The 14,770-nt window shown below is 35.7% G+C and overlaps 1 protein-coding gene across 1 annotated transcript; it reads right to left on the bottom strand.

The window, feature by feature from the left end:
* Positions 1-709: 709 nt before the first annotated feature.
* Positions 710-14,022, bottom strand: LOC137408473 (beta-1,3-N-acetylglucosaminyltransferase radical fringe-like). The gene is made up of 10 exons (XM_068095011.1): positions 13,627-14,022; positions 12,048-12,096; positions 8,042-8,087; positions 5,692-5,751; positions 4,615-4,756; positions 4,323-4,405; positions 4,086-4,156; positions 2,986-3,080; positions 2,316-2,425; positions 710-1,076 (listed from the first exon to the last, which is right to left on the bottom strand). The coding sequence occupies exons 1-10, from the start codon at positions 14,020-14,022 to the stop codon at positions 1,004-1,006; spliced, it is 1,125 nt and encodes a 374-aa protein (XP_067951112.1). The 3' UTR covers positions 710-1,003.
* Between the last annotated feature and the right edge of the window lie 748 nt (positions 14,023-14,770).

Below are 14,770 nucleotides of genomic sequence, written 5' to 3'. Positions count from 1 at the left end.
TTGTTTGTTCTTTGATGATATAAAAAGACGCAAGAAATTTTTCCTTTTAATTCGAACTCTTGCACATAGAAGTAGAGTCAACTGAAAATCTCTAAGAACGAAATAAACATGCTTTTATTTGTTAGTAGCAGGATTCTATGTTCGTAATTGCGACTGTATGTAGCATAGGCTTATTAACTATACTATTTAGTTAATAGGCCTATGGTATGTAGCATCAAAATGTTAAATATGTGATCTAGCAAAAGTGTACCTCCAACAACATTTATTTTTTTAAATTCTTAGTAATTGGCTCGCAAAAATCTTATAAATATATGCATTGCTAAAGTTAATAATACAAACAGCTTGGCTACATTTAAGCACTGTTCTGGGTAGCCTCAATCTGGGTGTTTTTTTTCAGCAGCTTTCATGGTAACACATAGATTTTAAGCCAGCTACCTTACAATTTTTTTAAATATATTATTTAAATGCATTATTTAAATGCACATGGAGCCCAGCAGGCATATCTCACTGTTGTAACCTTAAACCGATGCTACAGCAAGCTTGTTTTTTCACAAATAATTCTGGAGATTCCTGAAACATGGATGGCGATCTGTATTCCCATATGGATTTATTTGTTTTACTTTTCACATTTGCAATGCTCCAAGTAGAATTTGAATTTTGCACTACAGTATACGAACTTGTTAGTCATGATAGGAAATAATAGACTAAGTAGAATGATACTATTTATTGAACAATATACCCTGTACAAAGGAGGTAAAAATAAATTTTAAAAAGATATAAATTGGATACCGTAAAAATAACTTGTAGCAGCTAGGAATTATGCAAAAGCATCGTCGTGAGATCTAGGGAAAGAGCGGTGAGTAGCAATATAGAGAGCGGACAAAACTTTAAAATGATGGGATGAAAGAAAGTGATCAGACGTCGTTTAAGGATAATTTCTGCATGCAAAAATACAAAACATAACATGAGGATTAGATTGCACGAAGTTTTGCTGCTGTGAAAGTCAGTGAATAGCAACTTTCATGCCCTCGCATTCCGTAACTCCAGGAAACAAGTAGCAATGCAGAGACCTGAGTCTACAAAGATAAATTCCAAGACAAGTATGCTCATATACAGCTCATTGTAGTTGATAATTAATGTTTTAAGCATTGCGTCCCACAAAAGTGCCATATTAATACAATTAGTTAATTTACAGCAAACGAAACCATGTCAATCTGAGATGCAGTAGTCATCGGGGTTTACTGTTTATGACTTTTTTACTAAATGACCAAACTCGTGCAAGGATAAACTTCATATTCATTAGTTTCAGGTGCAACTTGCAGCACTTAATACAGTGGGCTTGACTGTATTCTCTCTCACCAAATAGACAATTCACAATTAGCATAGATATTCTTGGAAGTTTCATTTGCACATAAAATAATTTTTTTGCAACTTGCCAGCATTCTGTAACCATGTGCCTATTTCATTTTCATGCTTGTCAGGTTTAAAGAGTGACAAAAATGGACCTACCTAATCAAACTCCTTAAAACACAACCTAGCTTTAGATGGAACATGTAACTGAGATGACAGAACACTAATTACTCAGGTTTAGTCAAGTTCATTGAGTTTTGCACGAGGTTTATGGGTTGTAACAGTAAACCAATACCAACCGTGCCTTCATCATTTGGTGAGTGTTTCAAACTGCATAATTCCTAACTTACCTAATACAGTTAACGACCATGCACGAGCTTTAATCCTTTTGCCACTAAATTAATTTTTTACCGGAACATAATTGAATATTCGGTAAAATTTATATTTGACAAAGAGGCAAACTTTTGAACCATTAAGTCTATCAAAAAATATTTTGATACCAAGTTATTCAGCATAAAGTTTACATCAGATGATGCCAGAAAAAAAGTCACATATGTGTTGCAGAATGAGCTCGAATTATTTCTTGGCCCTGTTTCGAGTCAAACGAGTTAAATGGACATAAACAGTTAAAGTCTGACATGACTGGTCCTAGCGAATGAGGTCATTGCAAAAAATGAAAGTTTTCACTAAGGGAAACTAAACTCAGGATGGACTGAAAACACATTTTCTATTGGCTCAACGCAAACAGATAATTGTTTCCTTTCGTTCATGTACAGAAACGTTTTGTACAAGCCTACTAAAGCCGCACTACGTGTCTCTTGGCCGTACACAAATGCTGTGCCGAGCCGTACTGTCTGGCTCATGGTACGCAAAGAGTTAATAGTTTACAAGCACAGTCTATTTTTTGTCTTATTCATTAGAATTCCATAAAAATATAAAATTATGACGGGGAGACACCAACTAACCTTGTCGGGTCATATGGAGGAGGAAAAGTAGGAATGGTCTTTCCGAGATTTATTACATTTGAGATAACATGATTTGGTCCTGTCTCAAACTCCCCATAACTAAGAGTAACCTGCAAGCACACACTAGTGCATGTCAGCTGGTCACTTTGTCTTTGTATAATATAACAACCAATCATAAAGACACAAATCTTCATTAGTCTACTAAAACAAAATTTCTCATTGCTGGCTGCTAATTGGTGTCAAACTATTGCTTTTCCAGAACTAAATAATAATTTATTGTTTTACATTGTCAACCTTTCCAAAGCTTCAATTTTCAAACAACAACTTCAAAAGTCTGCGGCAAAAAAACATGCAAAACTTGAATAGCCCAGAGAAGGTTGGCATAGCAGCATTATTAATAATATTCTTAAAACCGCTTCTTGAGAAGGTTGATTCCACAATTAAAGATGAGCTTGCATAATACTTCATTAGAGAGTATCGGTACTTTTCTATCATTTGTGATTGTTTTTTGTTGCTTGAGGCGATCTGACAGGATGTTTCAAGACTAAAATTGGCAAAACTTGATGGCAGTTAAAATGCTCAGAAAAAAATTTGTGTGAAATGATGTTGTAAGTATTGAACAAGTGCGCAAGGACTTCTGACACTAAACATTCTTGTAAGGTAAACTAACCTGGTTCCTAAGATCATGAGGGCTGATCCTCCATAGTCCCTCTAAATGAGAGTGAAATGTGAGCATTCTTGTTATATCCACACCCAACTTTTTATCTACAACAGGGAGCCCAGACAGACTTGGTTGAAACAATGTACTGTCATACCTCGAAAGATGAACTTGATGCATTCTGGGACTGAGCTCGTATGCCAATTTAATCATGACTCAACGCATTATTACTTTTAGGAAATAACTAAATACAAATTAATCCATTTCCATTCCATGAAAAAAAGCACATAAAACAGGATATTGTAAAAATGTGTTTTCAACTGCTGTAATTCAGTACCTAGGCTAACAAAGTCACAAATACTTATTGAGTTGTTAAAATTTGCAATAAAATGTAACATTACTATGTACACTACTATAAGTTTTACCTTTGGGACAGATGTAGTGGCTAACAGCAGTCTGAGAGTGACTTTACAGCAACGTGTTGCGTACACTAAACATTTGTGAAGCTAACAGAGACTTTAAATTAAACTTACATGAACTTAACTCACTGAACACACACTTAAATATTGTACAGTTGCAATATTTTACTAAATTTACTCCAATTTTGATGTCCTGATTTTTATTATCTGTTTCCGGTGTTGTTCTTTTTGCCCCCCATTCATTATAGCTGTTAGCCAACCTTTTAAAAACTTTTTTCAAACTGAACCAAGCATAAAGATCGAGCGATGGTGTTCTCGAAAGTGGCCGCTTGCATACTTGGCCATATAGTGGCCATCAAGAACTGGTTCTCAAAGAAAAAACTTGCTTGAAATGCTGCTCATATCTCAATTTTTTTAATATGTTGGGCACTCGTATGTCGAGGTATGACTGTGTAGGCTGCTGCAAGAGATCATCGGGTGTATCAATAAAACACAGAGGATAAGTATATGCATAATAATTCCAAAGCACGGATGGTGAACGATTAGCACTTTGGTTAGTGTCAGTCTACCTAGGTGAAGGTAGAGAGCTCAAATCCAGTACAATGCAATATTCTTCCCCCAACTTCTCGTCATGTCTTCGGACACGCGGAGACCGCTATTATTATAGTAAAAATTATAGGTGAATGTACTTACTAATAATATATCCCACCGCAACATCATCGGGTACTCTAATCGTATCAGCTAGCTCTCTCAGTTTTCCTCCCCTACAATAAAATCCAAACTCATGTTTCTAGCTGCTATACAGTGTTGTTCTACCCTACTCATATCTACAGGCTGTCATGGCAGTCAATGTGAAAAACCAAAAGACCACCGTGCTAGTATATTGCACACGCTATGCTAACTCAATAGCTTTAAAAAAAGGAGACTTACAATGCATGAGGGGACATTTTGAGAGCAAGAGCACGGCTGATGCAGTAGCCAGCACCTCCTGTGTGGAACCAGAAAGACTCCTTCTGTTACAAAAATAACAAAACTATACCAGAATGATGCACCATTGTGTAAAGGAAGTAAGAGTGAAATGGTAACATTAAACATGGTTTATTGCCTCCCGTGATATTCTCTGAGCAACCACAAAGGCAACAAAAATGTAAACCTATTTCCATTACGTCACATGATGAGTAACTCTGCGAGTAACTTGACGATTGACAGAGGCAATACTCACCAGGTTGTTAATAGTAACCCTGATGGGATACTTCAAGCTTGGTCTACCGATGTACCAGTCAAGCGTTGAGTCAAACTTTTGCAGGGTTGCCACTAAATTAGGTATGTTTATGTAAGTGTCATCATCTACTATGCAAAACCACCTGCAAAAACAACACACCCTGAAGAAACGCCACTTTCACACTACACATATACTAAGTTTTCACACAATGATAGTGTAGCAATACCTGGGCGTGCCAGCGCCCAGCGTAATGAGGGGCTGAAAAGCAGATCATGTTTCCATAGGGCGCTATAATGGAGTGATGGTTGCGTGACGCCTTATGTCAAGGCATGTCTGCCTATGAAAAAGCAGAAGACCTATGTGCAAGCACAAGCGCGACACTGTTGATCGCTATGGCCATTTCCATGGTACAAAGATGGTGCATCATGGGCGAAACATCACACAGATGTTTCGCTTCCAGACAGCGACACTGAATCATGACAGAATGAGAGCAGACACGGATGTTTCTATGGTGGCATGGCAGCGCCATATGGGGGTCTGTCGCTATATTATCGCAATATGAAACCTTTGTAATATACAAATAAATATCCATGTGCTACTTGACTGCGCATGTATGTAGGAGTTGTTACTCCATGGTGATTAATGGAGCAAATGAGCAGACAACTCCATGATGACTCATGTGTTTACTGTCTGCAAACAGTTGATAATTTTGTGCTTCAAAAAAGCTTGTAGTAGTTGTAAGCTTTGCTCATCAAAGACTAGCAAACATGCTTTAAAGCAGAATGGTAGTACTGAAGAAACTAGGATAGCGTATTAATAAAAGTATATGTTGTGATTGCGTCGTTTTAAATTGTATATTTATAGTCTCACTAAAAATATTCACATCTATATTTGTAGTAACAGAGTGCCGCTACTTATTAAACATGTATCTGGAGTCTTAAATAGCATTGCCATGCTAGCCATGTATATCTTATCTTGGTAGTCATAGTTTGTGGAAATATCTAAAAATCGTTATCAACTAGCTTAATGGTGCAGATGACTGAGCTCTTGTAAAAACAACCAAGAGAAGATACTAACCTTCGTTGTTTGAGCATGAAAAGATCATAGGCAAGAGAGACCTTGCAAACCAGACCTTTCCTACAACACATAACAGAGCGATGCAGTAGATGCTATGAATCACCTGAGTGGAAGATTTACAAATAAGCTAAAGGAACAGTCAAACGTACTTTAGATACACACTAAGCTCTACTAATATTATGCTACATGGCTATGACATGAGTGTGTCAAAACAAACACAAATCCGTTACTTTACTGTACAAGAAAAATGAATGAGGCTACACAATGTACATATTTTGATTCTACGTAAATACAACGGTGAGTTATGATGCTTTTTACAAAAACCTGAGCAGATGAAGCTGGTACCAAACAGCAATTTCGTCAAATGCTGTTAGATCAGAGGATTTCATTAACCACGACTAAGATTTGAAACTAGATTGATCAAAAGATGACAAATCATTTTGAACATTCTAGCAATGTTTAAAGTGTAGATTTCTCCATCATTGTTTAATGATACAAACACTATGATACAACACGAAGTTACTTTATTGGGAACTTTTTTACAATCGAACCAGCAATGAAGAGGACTAAAAACTAGCATCACATTTTCTCCACAAAGAGCCAGAGCAATTATGCTTTACAAGAGAAATTAATGACAACAATTAATTCAACGCATATTTCAATAGTTTACATAGATGTGCTAATGCTCCAAATAGGGAAAATCACCAAATACCAAAATAGCAAAGCCTGTCTTTGTATCTCTCACCTCAACCGGATCAATCTGCGCAATTCGCTTGTCACACAACAAAATTTTGTTTAGCAGACAGCAGAAGAAGCTAGTACATAAACTAGCGAATGATCGAAAATAGATATGAGACAGATTGATGCACGATGACGTGATCATTAAAATTAGTTAAAATCTGTCATAATTTTGCGAGTGTCAACGGCAGCACGAGACAGAATCACCTAACAAATGCAAAGAGAGGGCAGCGTCCTACTATGTGCAACAAAGGTCATTGAAAGGTCATTTACAACGTTTGACAAATAATGAAACAATAAGCAAATAATAACAATAAATGATAGTTTAGAATTTAGTCATTTCTAAGTGTAAAGTTTACCACTGAAGCTTCCCCAGCTGCTGAAGAGATAAAAATTAAATTGGGTAAAATTGAATATTAGCAAAGTCTTAGAAAGTTACTGCTATAAAGATTGGCTCTCTTTAAAACTGTCCACCCTACGAAACAGGCATATGAAAAAACTGAATTAGTGTTAAGAAATAGCACAGGAGAGCAGAATCCTTAAATGACTGAGGGATAATAAGAGTTGCTTTTCCTATCACTGCATAAGCTAGGAGCAAGAGCGAGGTAAATTACTGCCACAAGCCAACAAAAATAAAAATGAAATTTGTGTGATTACTGAAAAAAAAAGAAACACCTAGCGAGAAGTTTGCCAAAATATGTCTGAGCTTTACAAGACCTTTTGGCTTTACTTCAAGAAACAAAATCATAGGTTCTGATGGAGCTGTTCTTACCAAGCATTGACACGCTGGACTATTATGAAAATTAGTGAGAGTATCCTGCGGGTTAATTGGAATGTTTTTCATTTCCTGTTCACCATTGTCTGGTCCTATCGAACCTTTAAATTCTCACATCACACAGATATCACTATATTGCTTATCTGGTGAATGTAAGTTTGTTCTAGATACAATTGTTTGTTTTTATTTTTGCATTATAAATGTGCAAAATACAACTATGTCAGCATGCTTTTAACCAACAGTATTATTTATAATTCCAGTTAATTCAGTTATTTAATTCCAGTCTTATAAAGCAATAAATCTCAACAATTTTAACTGGCTGAAAATCTCTATAAATTCCAGGCTCAGGCACACCCAAGGAGCATGAGAATGAAGTAGGCATATTGCTACAGAACGCTCGGAAATTGCAAAAATCATTTTATGCACAAATAAAATATTTTCACATTATCAGAATATGTTGTATTTGATGTTTAGAACAATAAAAGTGACTAATGTGATGTGCCCATGTTTGGCCTCATCACTGCAAATTATCACGTAAGCAATGATTTTAAATTGCCTAAACTCGATGGTATCACACATCATGTAGAGTTGACAAGCTATAGCCCTTCACATAAAAAGGCAGCCAAAGTATTATGCAAGAACTGGCAAGTTCTACACCAGAATATCACACAAATTGCAGTTAAAGCTATAAGGAATGTTACGAAGCATGTGGTCATATAATACTATCATCAGCATGAACAGTGTTGAGGAATTATAATTAGGAAGCAAAGAAGACCCATGTATAGATAAAGTGAATTAAGTGGTGCCAAAGGACATGGTTGTAAACAACAAACTTACCGATAGTGAGATTGGGGGCAAGTTGACATCTGATAGTGCCCAGGCTCTGCAACAGAATATCACAGAGCTATTTGAACACTCAGAATCGATGCCTGATTTGGAATATTTATCACAGGTCTGCGACAATGTAGTGCCAATTTGAAACTGAGAGAGTATTTTGTTCAGCTGCTGGTTTCAAGTTCAAATTAGCTGTATATCACATATGAAGACCTCAACAGAAGAATGATCAATGTCACATTTTCTCAAAATACTAGACTTATCTTCTCTTGAATAGTTCTGGCCACAAAGTTTAGTCTCTGAGACCAAGTCAGCAAAAATGATCAAGGTCCAGAGATATTCCTGCTTAAAATAAACTAGCTCTTTGCATAAATGATCAATGCCCAAGGGCTACACAGCAACAGCGATCATTTTCCAGTCATGTGATTACTTTCAGCCAATAGCAACGCGTACTTGTTTGAGAATTTCCAACTTATAATGATCGTGTTTTCTTTCGGACGTTCGAACTATTTAGTGTTATTATGGCTTTCATAAGTAAGTCTCAAGTTAGAAAACAGACAATTGCACATGCAGAATATGCCAGATTTTTTTATAGACTTACCCTAAAACAATGAAGTACTTTCAAATTTTGGTTTGAGAATTTTCAACCTGAAAACGAACATTTCTGTGTAAGTTTTTGTAGGTGCTGCCCATGTTAGCAAACAGATAATTACGTATGTTGATGATATTATTGCTAATTCAGATTCAGATTTTCATGATTACACAGACAATTCAAGTAGCAGCACTGACTTTATTGGTGGTGAAATTAATAGTTGTGTGAGAATAAAGAACATTGTTGAGTATCGCTTTAGCTTCGTGGCGATCGTAGCTTCACATAGCTTTAAAAATGCACAAAGTGTAGATACATTGAATCTTTTTCATAGCACTATTTGTTAACAAGTGTGCAAAAATAAAATATATAATAAAAACGTTCTAGATAGAGGTTCAAGTTGAAAAAATTTGTATACATATCATGAAGCAACACCTGCAATTTTCAGCAAAATGGCTGGCAGTAGGACGATAGCTAAATTTGTACATGGATGGTAGTGAAAGGGTTAATAACTTGATACAATGGACAGAGGCAGTGGGAGTGAAAGGAAATATCCGAAAAGTACGAATAAGCATAAAAGAAGTGTGTGCAAAAGCGTGTAGTGTAATGCAAAACAAAATATTGCAGTTTTTCTAGGACACATTAGAAAATGTTGTTGTTGTAGTATTGTGACATGTTCATTTTTGTTTGGTTGAAATTTGGATGGTAGAAACCCTATATTTACTTCAATATAGCGTTTAAAATTAGAATATTATAACATTGTAACATTATCACCTAATAAGACATAATGCGTAGAGAGTTGTCAATGCTTTCCAAAGTAAATCGATCAATGTCCGTGTAGTGGTTTTAACTTAGGCCATGTTGTGCCACCCCAAGTGTGTCTAGCGCTTATTTGTTGATCACATTCCCAGGTAACATCCTAATTATTGACCACCAGCTAAAAGGTTTCTATAAGTTGTAATTCTTTCCAAAAAAAAGTTTGTAAACTTTAAAATGGCTATATCTCAATTTTGAACGATTGTGACATTGATCGTTCTTCCGTTCTTTATATATATATATATATATATATGTATATATATATATATAAAGACCTATTATATATAATATTTATATATCCTAATGGAATTTAGGTATATGCAGCTTAATTATGGCATCTAGATACATGTAAACTCATACCACTCGGGTAGATGTCACATAGTGTAACTGAGGTGTATGTAGTGCAGTGATCATCCAGCATCACTCAGACACATGTCACCTAGTGTGATACTGATGTGCGTAGCTTAAAGGATCACTCAAATTGAATTTTAAAAGAATTTATTAGAAAGTAGATATATTTCTATCATGTGAGATTTTATTTGTTGTTTTATGTGATCTGACCGCCAGGATGTTTCAAGATTAAAATTGACAAAACTTGATAGTTAGTTGAAACACTTAGAAGATGAAGACGTGCCCAGACTTTCCCAAAAATGACATGAATAGTTGTGCATATCGTTATAAGTGTTACATACACATGTACATTCTCATCAGCATCGGCTACCCATATGTTTACAGAGGATTTTGAGGAAAACAATGGGACAAATTCTGCCCAATCTATTTTTAAATCATTTGAGACATGTACAGCAATGTATCTGAGAGTATATTTAGTTTTATTTCAACACGAGGTGAATGCCCAGCACTGCACGGGTGATGAAAATTGTTGTTGGGTAACTTATGAATTTGTGTGTATTCATGAATATGAATATATGAACTGTATGATTTGAGTAACTTAAGCTAGTAACTTAGCTAGTCTAAATCTTTACTACAATAAGAAATGCGTCCCTCCTTCCATTTGGGCGTCAAGAAAAAATATTGCAACTCACAGGAATCGAACTGGTACATTCGGTGGATGCACAGATATGAAGTCAAGTGCACTACCACTAAGCCACACAGCCAGCTTGATCATAGCTTACAATACATTTATTAATAATCACTATGCGTCATGATCTCTCATGTGATCATGATCTTCAAGCATCCTGGTTAATCCACATAGTGCTAATTATTCCATAGTGTGACAAGGTGGCCACATGGCGCAGCAGTTTCCGTGTTTTCGAATTCAAACTGGCATGTTAAAGTTCAATCACTAAATTTTAACCACTATAACTAGACATACGGATGACAGACTAACAAACACTAAAATATATATATAGAAGCATGAGCAAATACAACATAAAATATATATCAAGAGAGAAGCATGAAGGCGTGGTCACACGAGCACCGAACCGAGGTAGGATCAGTTCGGAGGCTGGTTCGGTTCGTGGCACGTGTCACACGGCATCCGAAGTCACTTCGCTTCCTAGATACCATACGTATAAAGACAGGACACTGTTTCATTGGTAGTTTTTATGTATTGGAGTTAAATATTTCTATTGTAAACAAAAAACTTTGAGGAACAATTATAAATTATAATTACACAGCAGATTTATCAGAAGATTGTTCAGCTGCTCAAAATAAATCACTCGATACAAAGATTTTGCCAACCCTTCCCATCAACATAATTATATTTTTTATTAACATATGAATGTTTTTCTATGCTGAGTACATAACAAACAAAAACAGTCTTTATCATAGTATTGTGGTTTTACATAAATAAATCAGTCAACGATACTTCATCTGGATGAATATGACACATTACTTATATTCTACACAAAAGAAAATCACAACCATTCTCTTACGGTTATGCAAAACTTAAGTACAACATCTTACATTTATGCAACACAATCACAAGTCCGGGTGAGCCTTGTCATAAATTGCTTCATGTTGTTTATTTAACGAAATAAAAGTATCATCCCATTTCTTTTTTAACTTATCTCACACACACGTAAGAAGAAATGTGATGTGTGCTCGTTAGAATTTTAACCAGCCAATAAGAGCAAGGGCTCGACCACGAAATTTCGAGCAGGACCGAAATGATTCGTTTCGGCCAGAAATGTCTTCGGCCGCACTTTTTACAGCTGACAGCGACGTCGTTTTGCGTCATTTAGTTCGGTTCGGCGCTCGTGTGACCACCCCTTAACACTGCAACTTGAATGCAATAGCCGATGTCACAATGAGTAGTTCTAACAAGAAGTGTGACATCATTTTTGGAAAAGTCTTTAATTGCGATAAAGTTTTGTCAAATTTAATAATGAAACATCCTGGCAGTCTGAAAAATATTCACACTTACTGATGAGATCTTTTAAAATTTGACATGAGTGACCCTTTAATGCCACATGAATACATGTAGCTTGAAGTTATTCAGATACATGTCCCTTAGTGTCATCGAAACAAATGACACTTTGTGTCATTTTGAGCATGTAAAAGGTATGCAATTACCTGCATCTTGATGTCATAAGAGTTGATTTATTCAAGTGTCAAACTATGAAGAGCAAATAGCAAACATACCAAACCTTGACATCAGTTCCGGATCATCCACATCTGTGATCAGAAATGTCTAAAAATTACAGAGGAGGCATGATGCAAGCCAGACTTACATAAGGTTCTGTCAAACATAAATATTTGTAAACAAGTGTGCCAACATAATCTATATTATTATAATATAGATTATGTATTTGTATATATAACATATATATATGTGTCATGATCACAGAAACCATGGTTAAGTCGGGAGTATAAGATTTAGAGTTATCTGCTCTAGCAGAAGGAGAAAATTCTCACAGTTATTTTGCAAAAAAAATTTTGGTTCTAGCTTAATTACTAGCAGATTTTATGGTCAATAGACTGAATGCATGTTTGCCATCAGTGCGAAAGCATAGTTCCGAGAAAACTGGTGTTAAAGTCTGAGAAACGAAAACCGATGCAAAGTTTTGTTTACATTTCAAAACGTCATAGCAACCAATATTAAGAGGTTGTGATATTTATCTAGATTTCTGTCTTTATATCAAAAACATTATGCTGAATTTAAAAATCTAAACAGATTTTGGCTGGTTGTCATAGAAATGGCTGTATATCTATAAGAAAATGTATTACCTAATTTTGCAGATATTAAAAACGGCTTGGCAGTGCCGCGATATTGAGCACAACCGTAGTATGATCAACAAAATGTTTAAAAAAATAATAACAGTAACATATTGCACATCATCGGTCACTCTATACTTCGATCTTGTTAATTCGAATAATTTTTCTTATAATCAAATCTTATAAAATCGAATAATTATTTTTATAATTAAATATTGCAAAAATCTTATAAGGAATATATCATTGTCATTCCCTTTACTTACACTGTGTTTGGCATCAGTTGGAATACCAAAGTACTCATTATAAGTGTCCATATTGGCAGAATTATCTTTCAAATCGGCAAAAAAGAAACGATTACGTTTTTCTGACGCTATTTTTCAGTACTTCCTGTTTAGCATAGCAACAGTTTTAAGGGGTTTTTTCGAGTTTTTAAGACATTTATTATTCAAACTGACTTCAGATTCAGAAAGATCACTTTTTGATTGGTCCAGAAGCACCTGTTACAAAAATCTATACCAAAATTATAAATTCAGTTAGTGCAACTTTAAAGTCGAATAACTCAACTTCGTGATTTGCGACTTAACCATGGTTTCTGTGACCGCGACCCATATACATAATCAACATATACATGCTTGTGGATAAAATCTGATGAGACAGTATTATCTTCTCTTGCAGACACTGTGCCTAAGGAAATGGATGGTTATGGGTGCCTCTGTTAAGTTAATTGATGGTTTAGTTGTAATGAATAGCTATTATGTCTATTATTTACACATTTACATGTACATTCATATCCTTACATTAGAGCTGACTAATGGTCAATAAGTGCAACATCAGCCTTCTGTGAGAGACACTATCTCTCAGCATGTCATCTCACAGCTATTGTTCTAAATCTTCATAAAAAACATCTCAAAACAATAGCCTACAATTCTAAAAGAGCTTATCACGATTTAAAAACCCTAGACTATAGTTTTTTTTATCTATGCAGCCTACTGTAAAGTCAACTTACCGACTTCTTGGCCAAAGGAATCCATGTGTCCAACAGCAATGGCAATCTTGTCGTGTGAAATTTACCTGAGGATTTTACGGCTATAAAAATATCAGTAATTGATGTTGCACCCTGAGGTTTTTCGAGCACCGAAATATTTGAGCGTGAGGTTGACATGACTGGCTGGATGCGGTGATGAAGAGGTTGACTGTCGTTGCCAGGCAACTGATAAACAACTCGTTGTCTTTTCTTGCTTCGATTGGACTGATAAACCAGAAGTAGTTTCTTTAGTTTAGGGTCACGGGTAGGTAATGGCTGTTGTACGTTATTGGATGTCCAGATCATCTGAATGCTAAAAACTATGGCGAACGCTGTCAGAAATCCAGCAATCCTCCTCCATCGCATATGGCGTGGCATTGGATCACCGGCTAACCATTTGGGACTCAGACTTATGCTACAAATTCATGCATGTGCCTCGAAGTGCCCTGGAAAAATACAAAAACAACCTTTTAATCGTGTATACTATTATAGGAAACACGTACAACTATACAAGTTACCTTCTGCTGGTTAATCCAAACATACAGATCATAGCTGATATGACAAGTAATAATTTACATTCAACTGTGCTCTTGAGACTAATAAAGAATATATGCTCTTTTCTGTTTGTAAAAACTTGCAAAATATTCCTGAAGAATACACTTGATAAAATGGTTATGAATGTGCTGACACGCTTGATAATTTCTAAGAGAAACTCATAAATCAGTCACTTGATGAGCAGCCATAACCTTATCCATCTTCGGTTGACAGATGGTAAAAATTGGAAGCAATGGGTTTATAATTTTTATATTCTTGCATGCCATGGCAAAATAGGTGCGTCGAATTATTCCAACAAAGTGTAAATTTCAGAGCTTCTTTCAACCAGGTGAAGAACAGGTGAAAATCTCCCAGAAGCTAGTTGAAGACATCAAGGTATTTACAAGTAGTATGCAATCAGGTGAAACCTGCTTTGATACAGGGTTGATACATGAAGGTGAATGAAAAAGCTAAATGGATGTGAAGGCCTTTTCATGAAGATAGGCAGAAAAATCGGGGAGTACCACATAATGTTAGATGAAACCATACAGCCAAAGGAAGTTTGCTCCAGAAAGCTATCATTGTCAGGGAA

The sequence above is a fragment of the Watersipora subatra genome, chromosome 11 (genome assembly GCF_963576615.1).
Source record: "Watersipora subatra chromosome 11, tzWatSuba1.1, whole genome shotgun sequence".
NCBI classification, from domain to species: Eukaryota; Metazoa; Bryozoa; class Gymnolaemata; order Cheilostomatida; family Watersiporidae; genus Watersipora; species Watersipora subatra.
This window is presented reverse-complemented; position numbering and strand designations above follow the sequence as displayed.

Bases quoted from the DNA above. Each gene is read 5' to 3' on its own strand.
- LOC137408473 (XM_068095011.1), bottom strand. From the start codon at position 14,022: ATGCCACGCCATATGCGATGGAGGAGGATTGCTGGATTTCTGACAGCG. The intron at 4,757-5,691 runs GTTAGTATCTTC...TTGTTTTTGCAG, and splicing joins TTCATGCTCAAACAACGAAG to GTGGTTTTGCATAGTAGATG. The intron at 4,157-4,322 runs GTAAGTCTCCTT...ATTTTATTGTAG, and splicing joins AAAATGTCCCCTCATGCATT to GGGAGGAAAACTGAGAGAGC.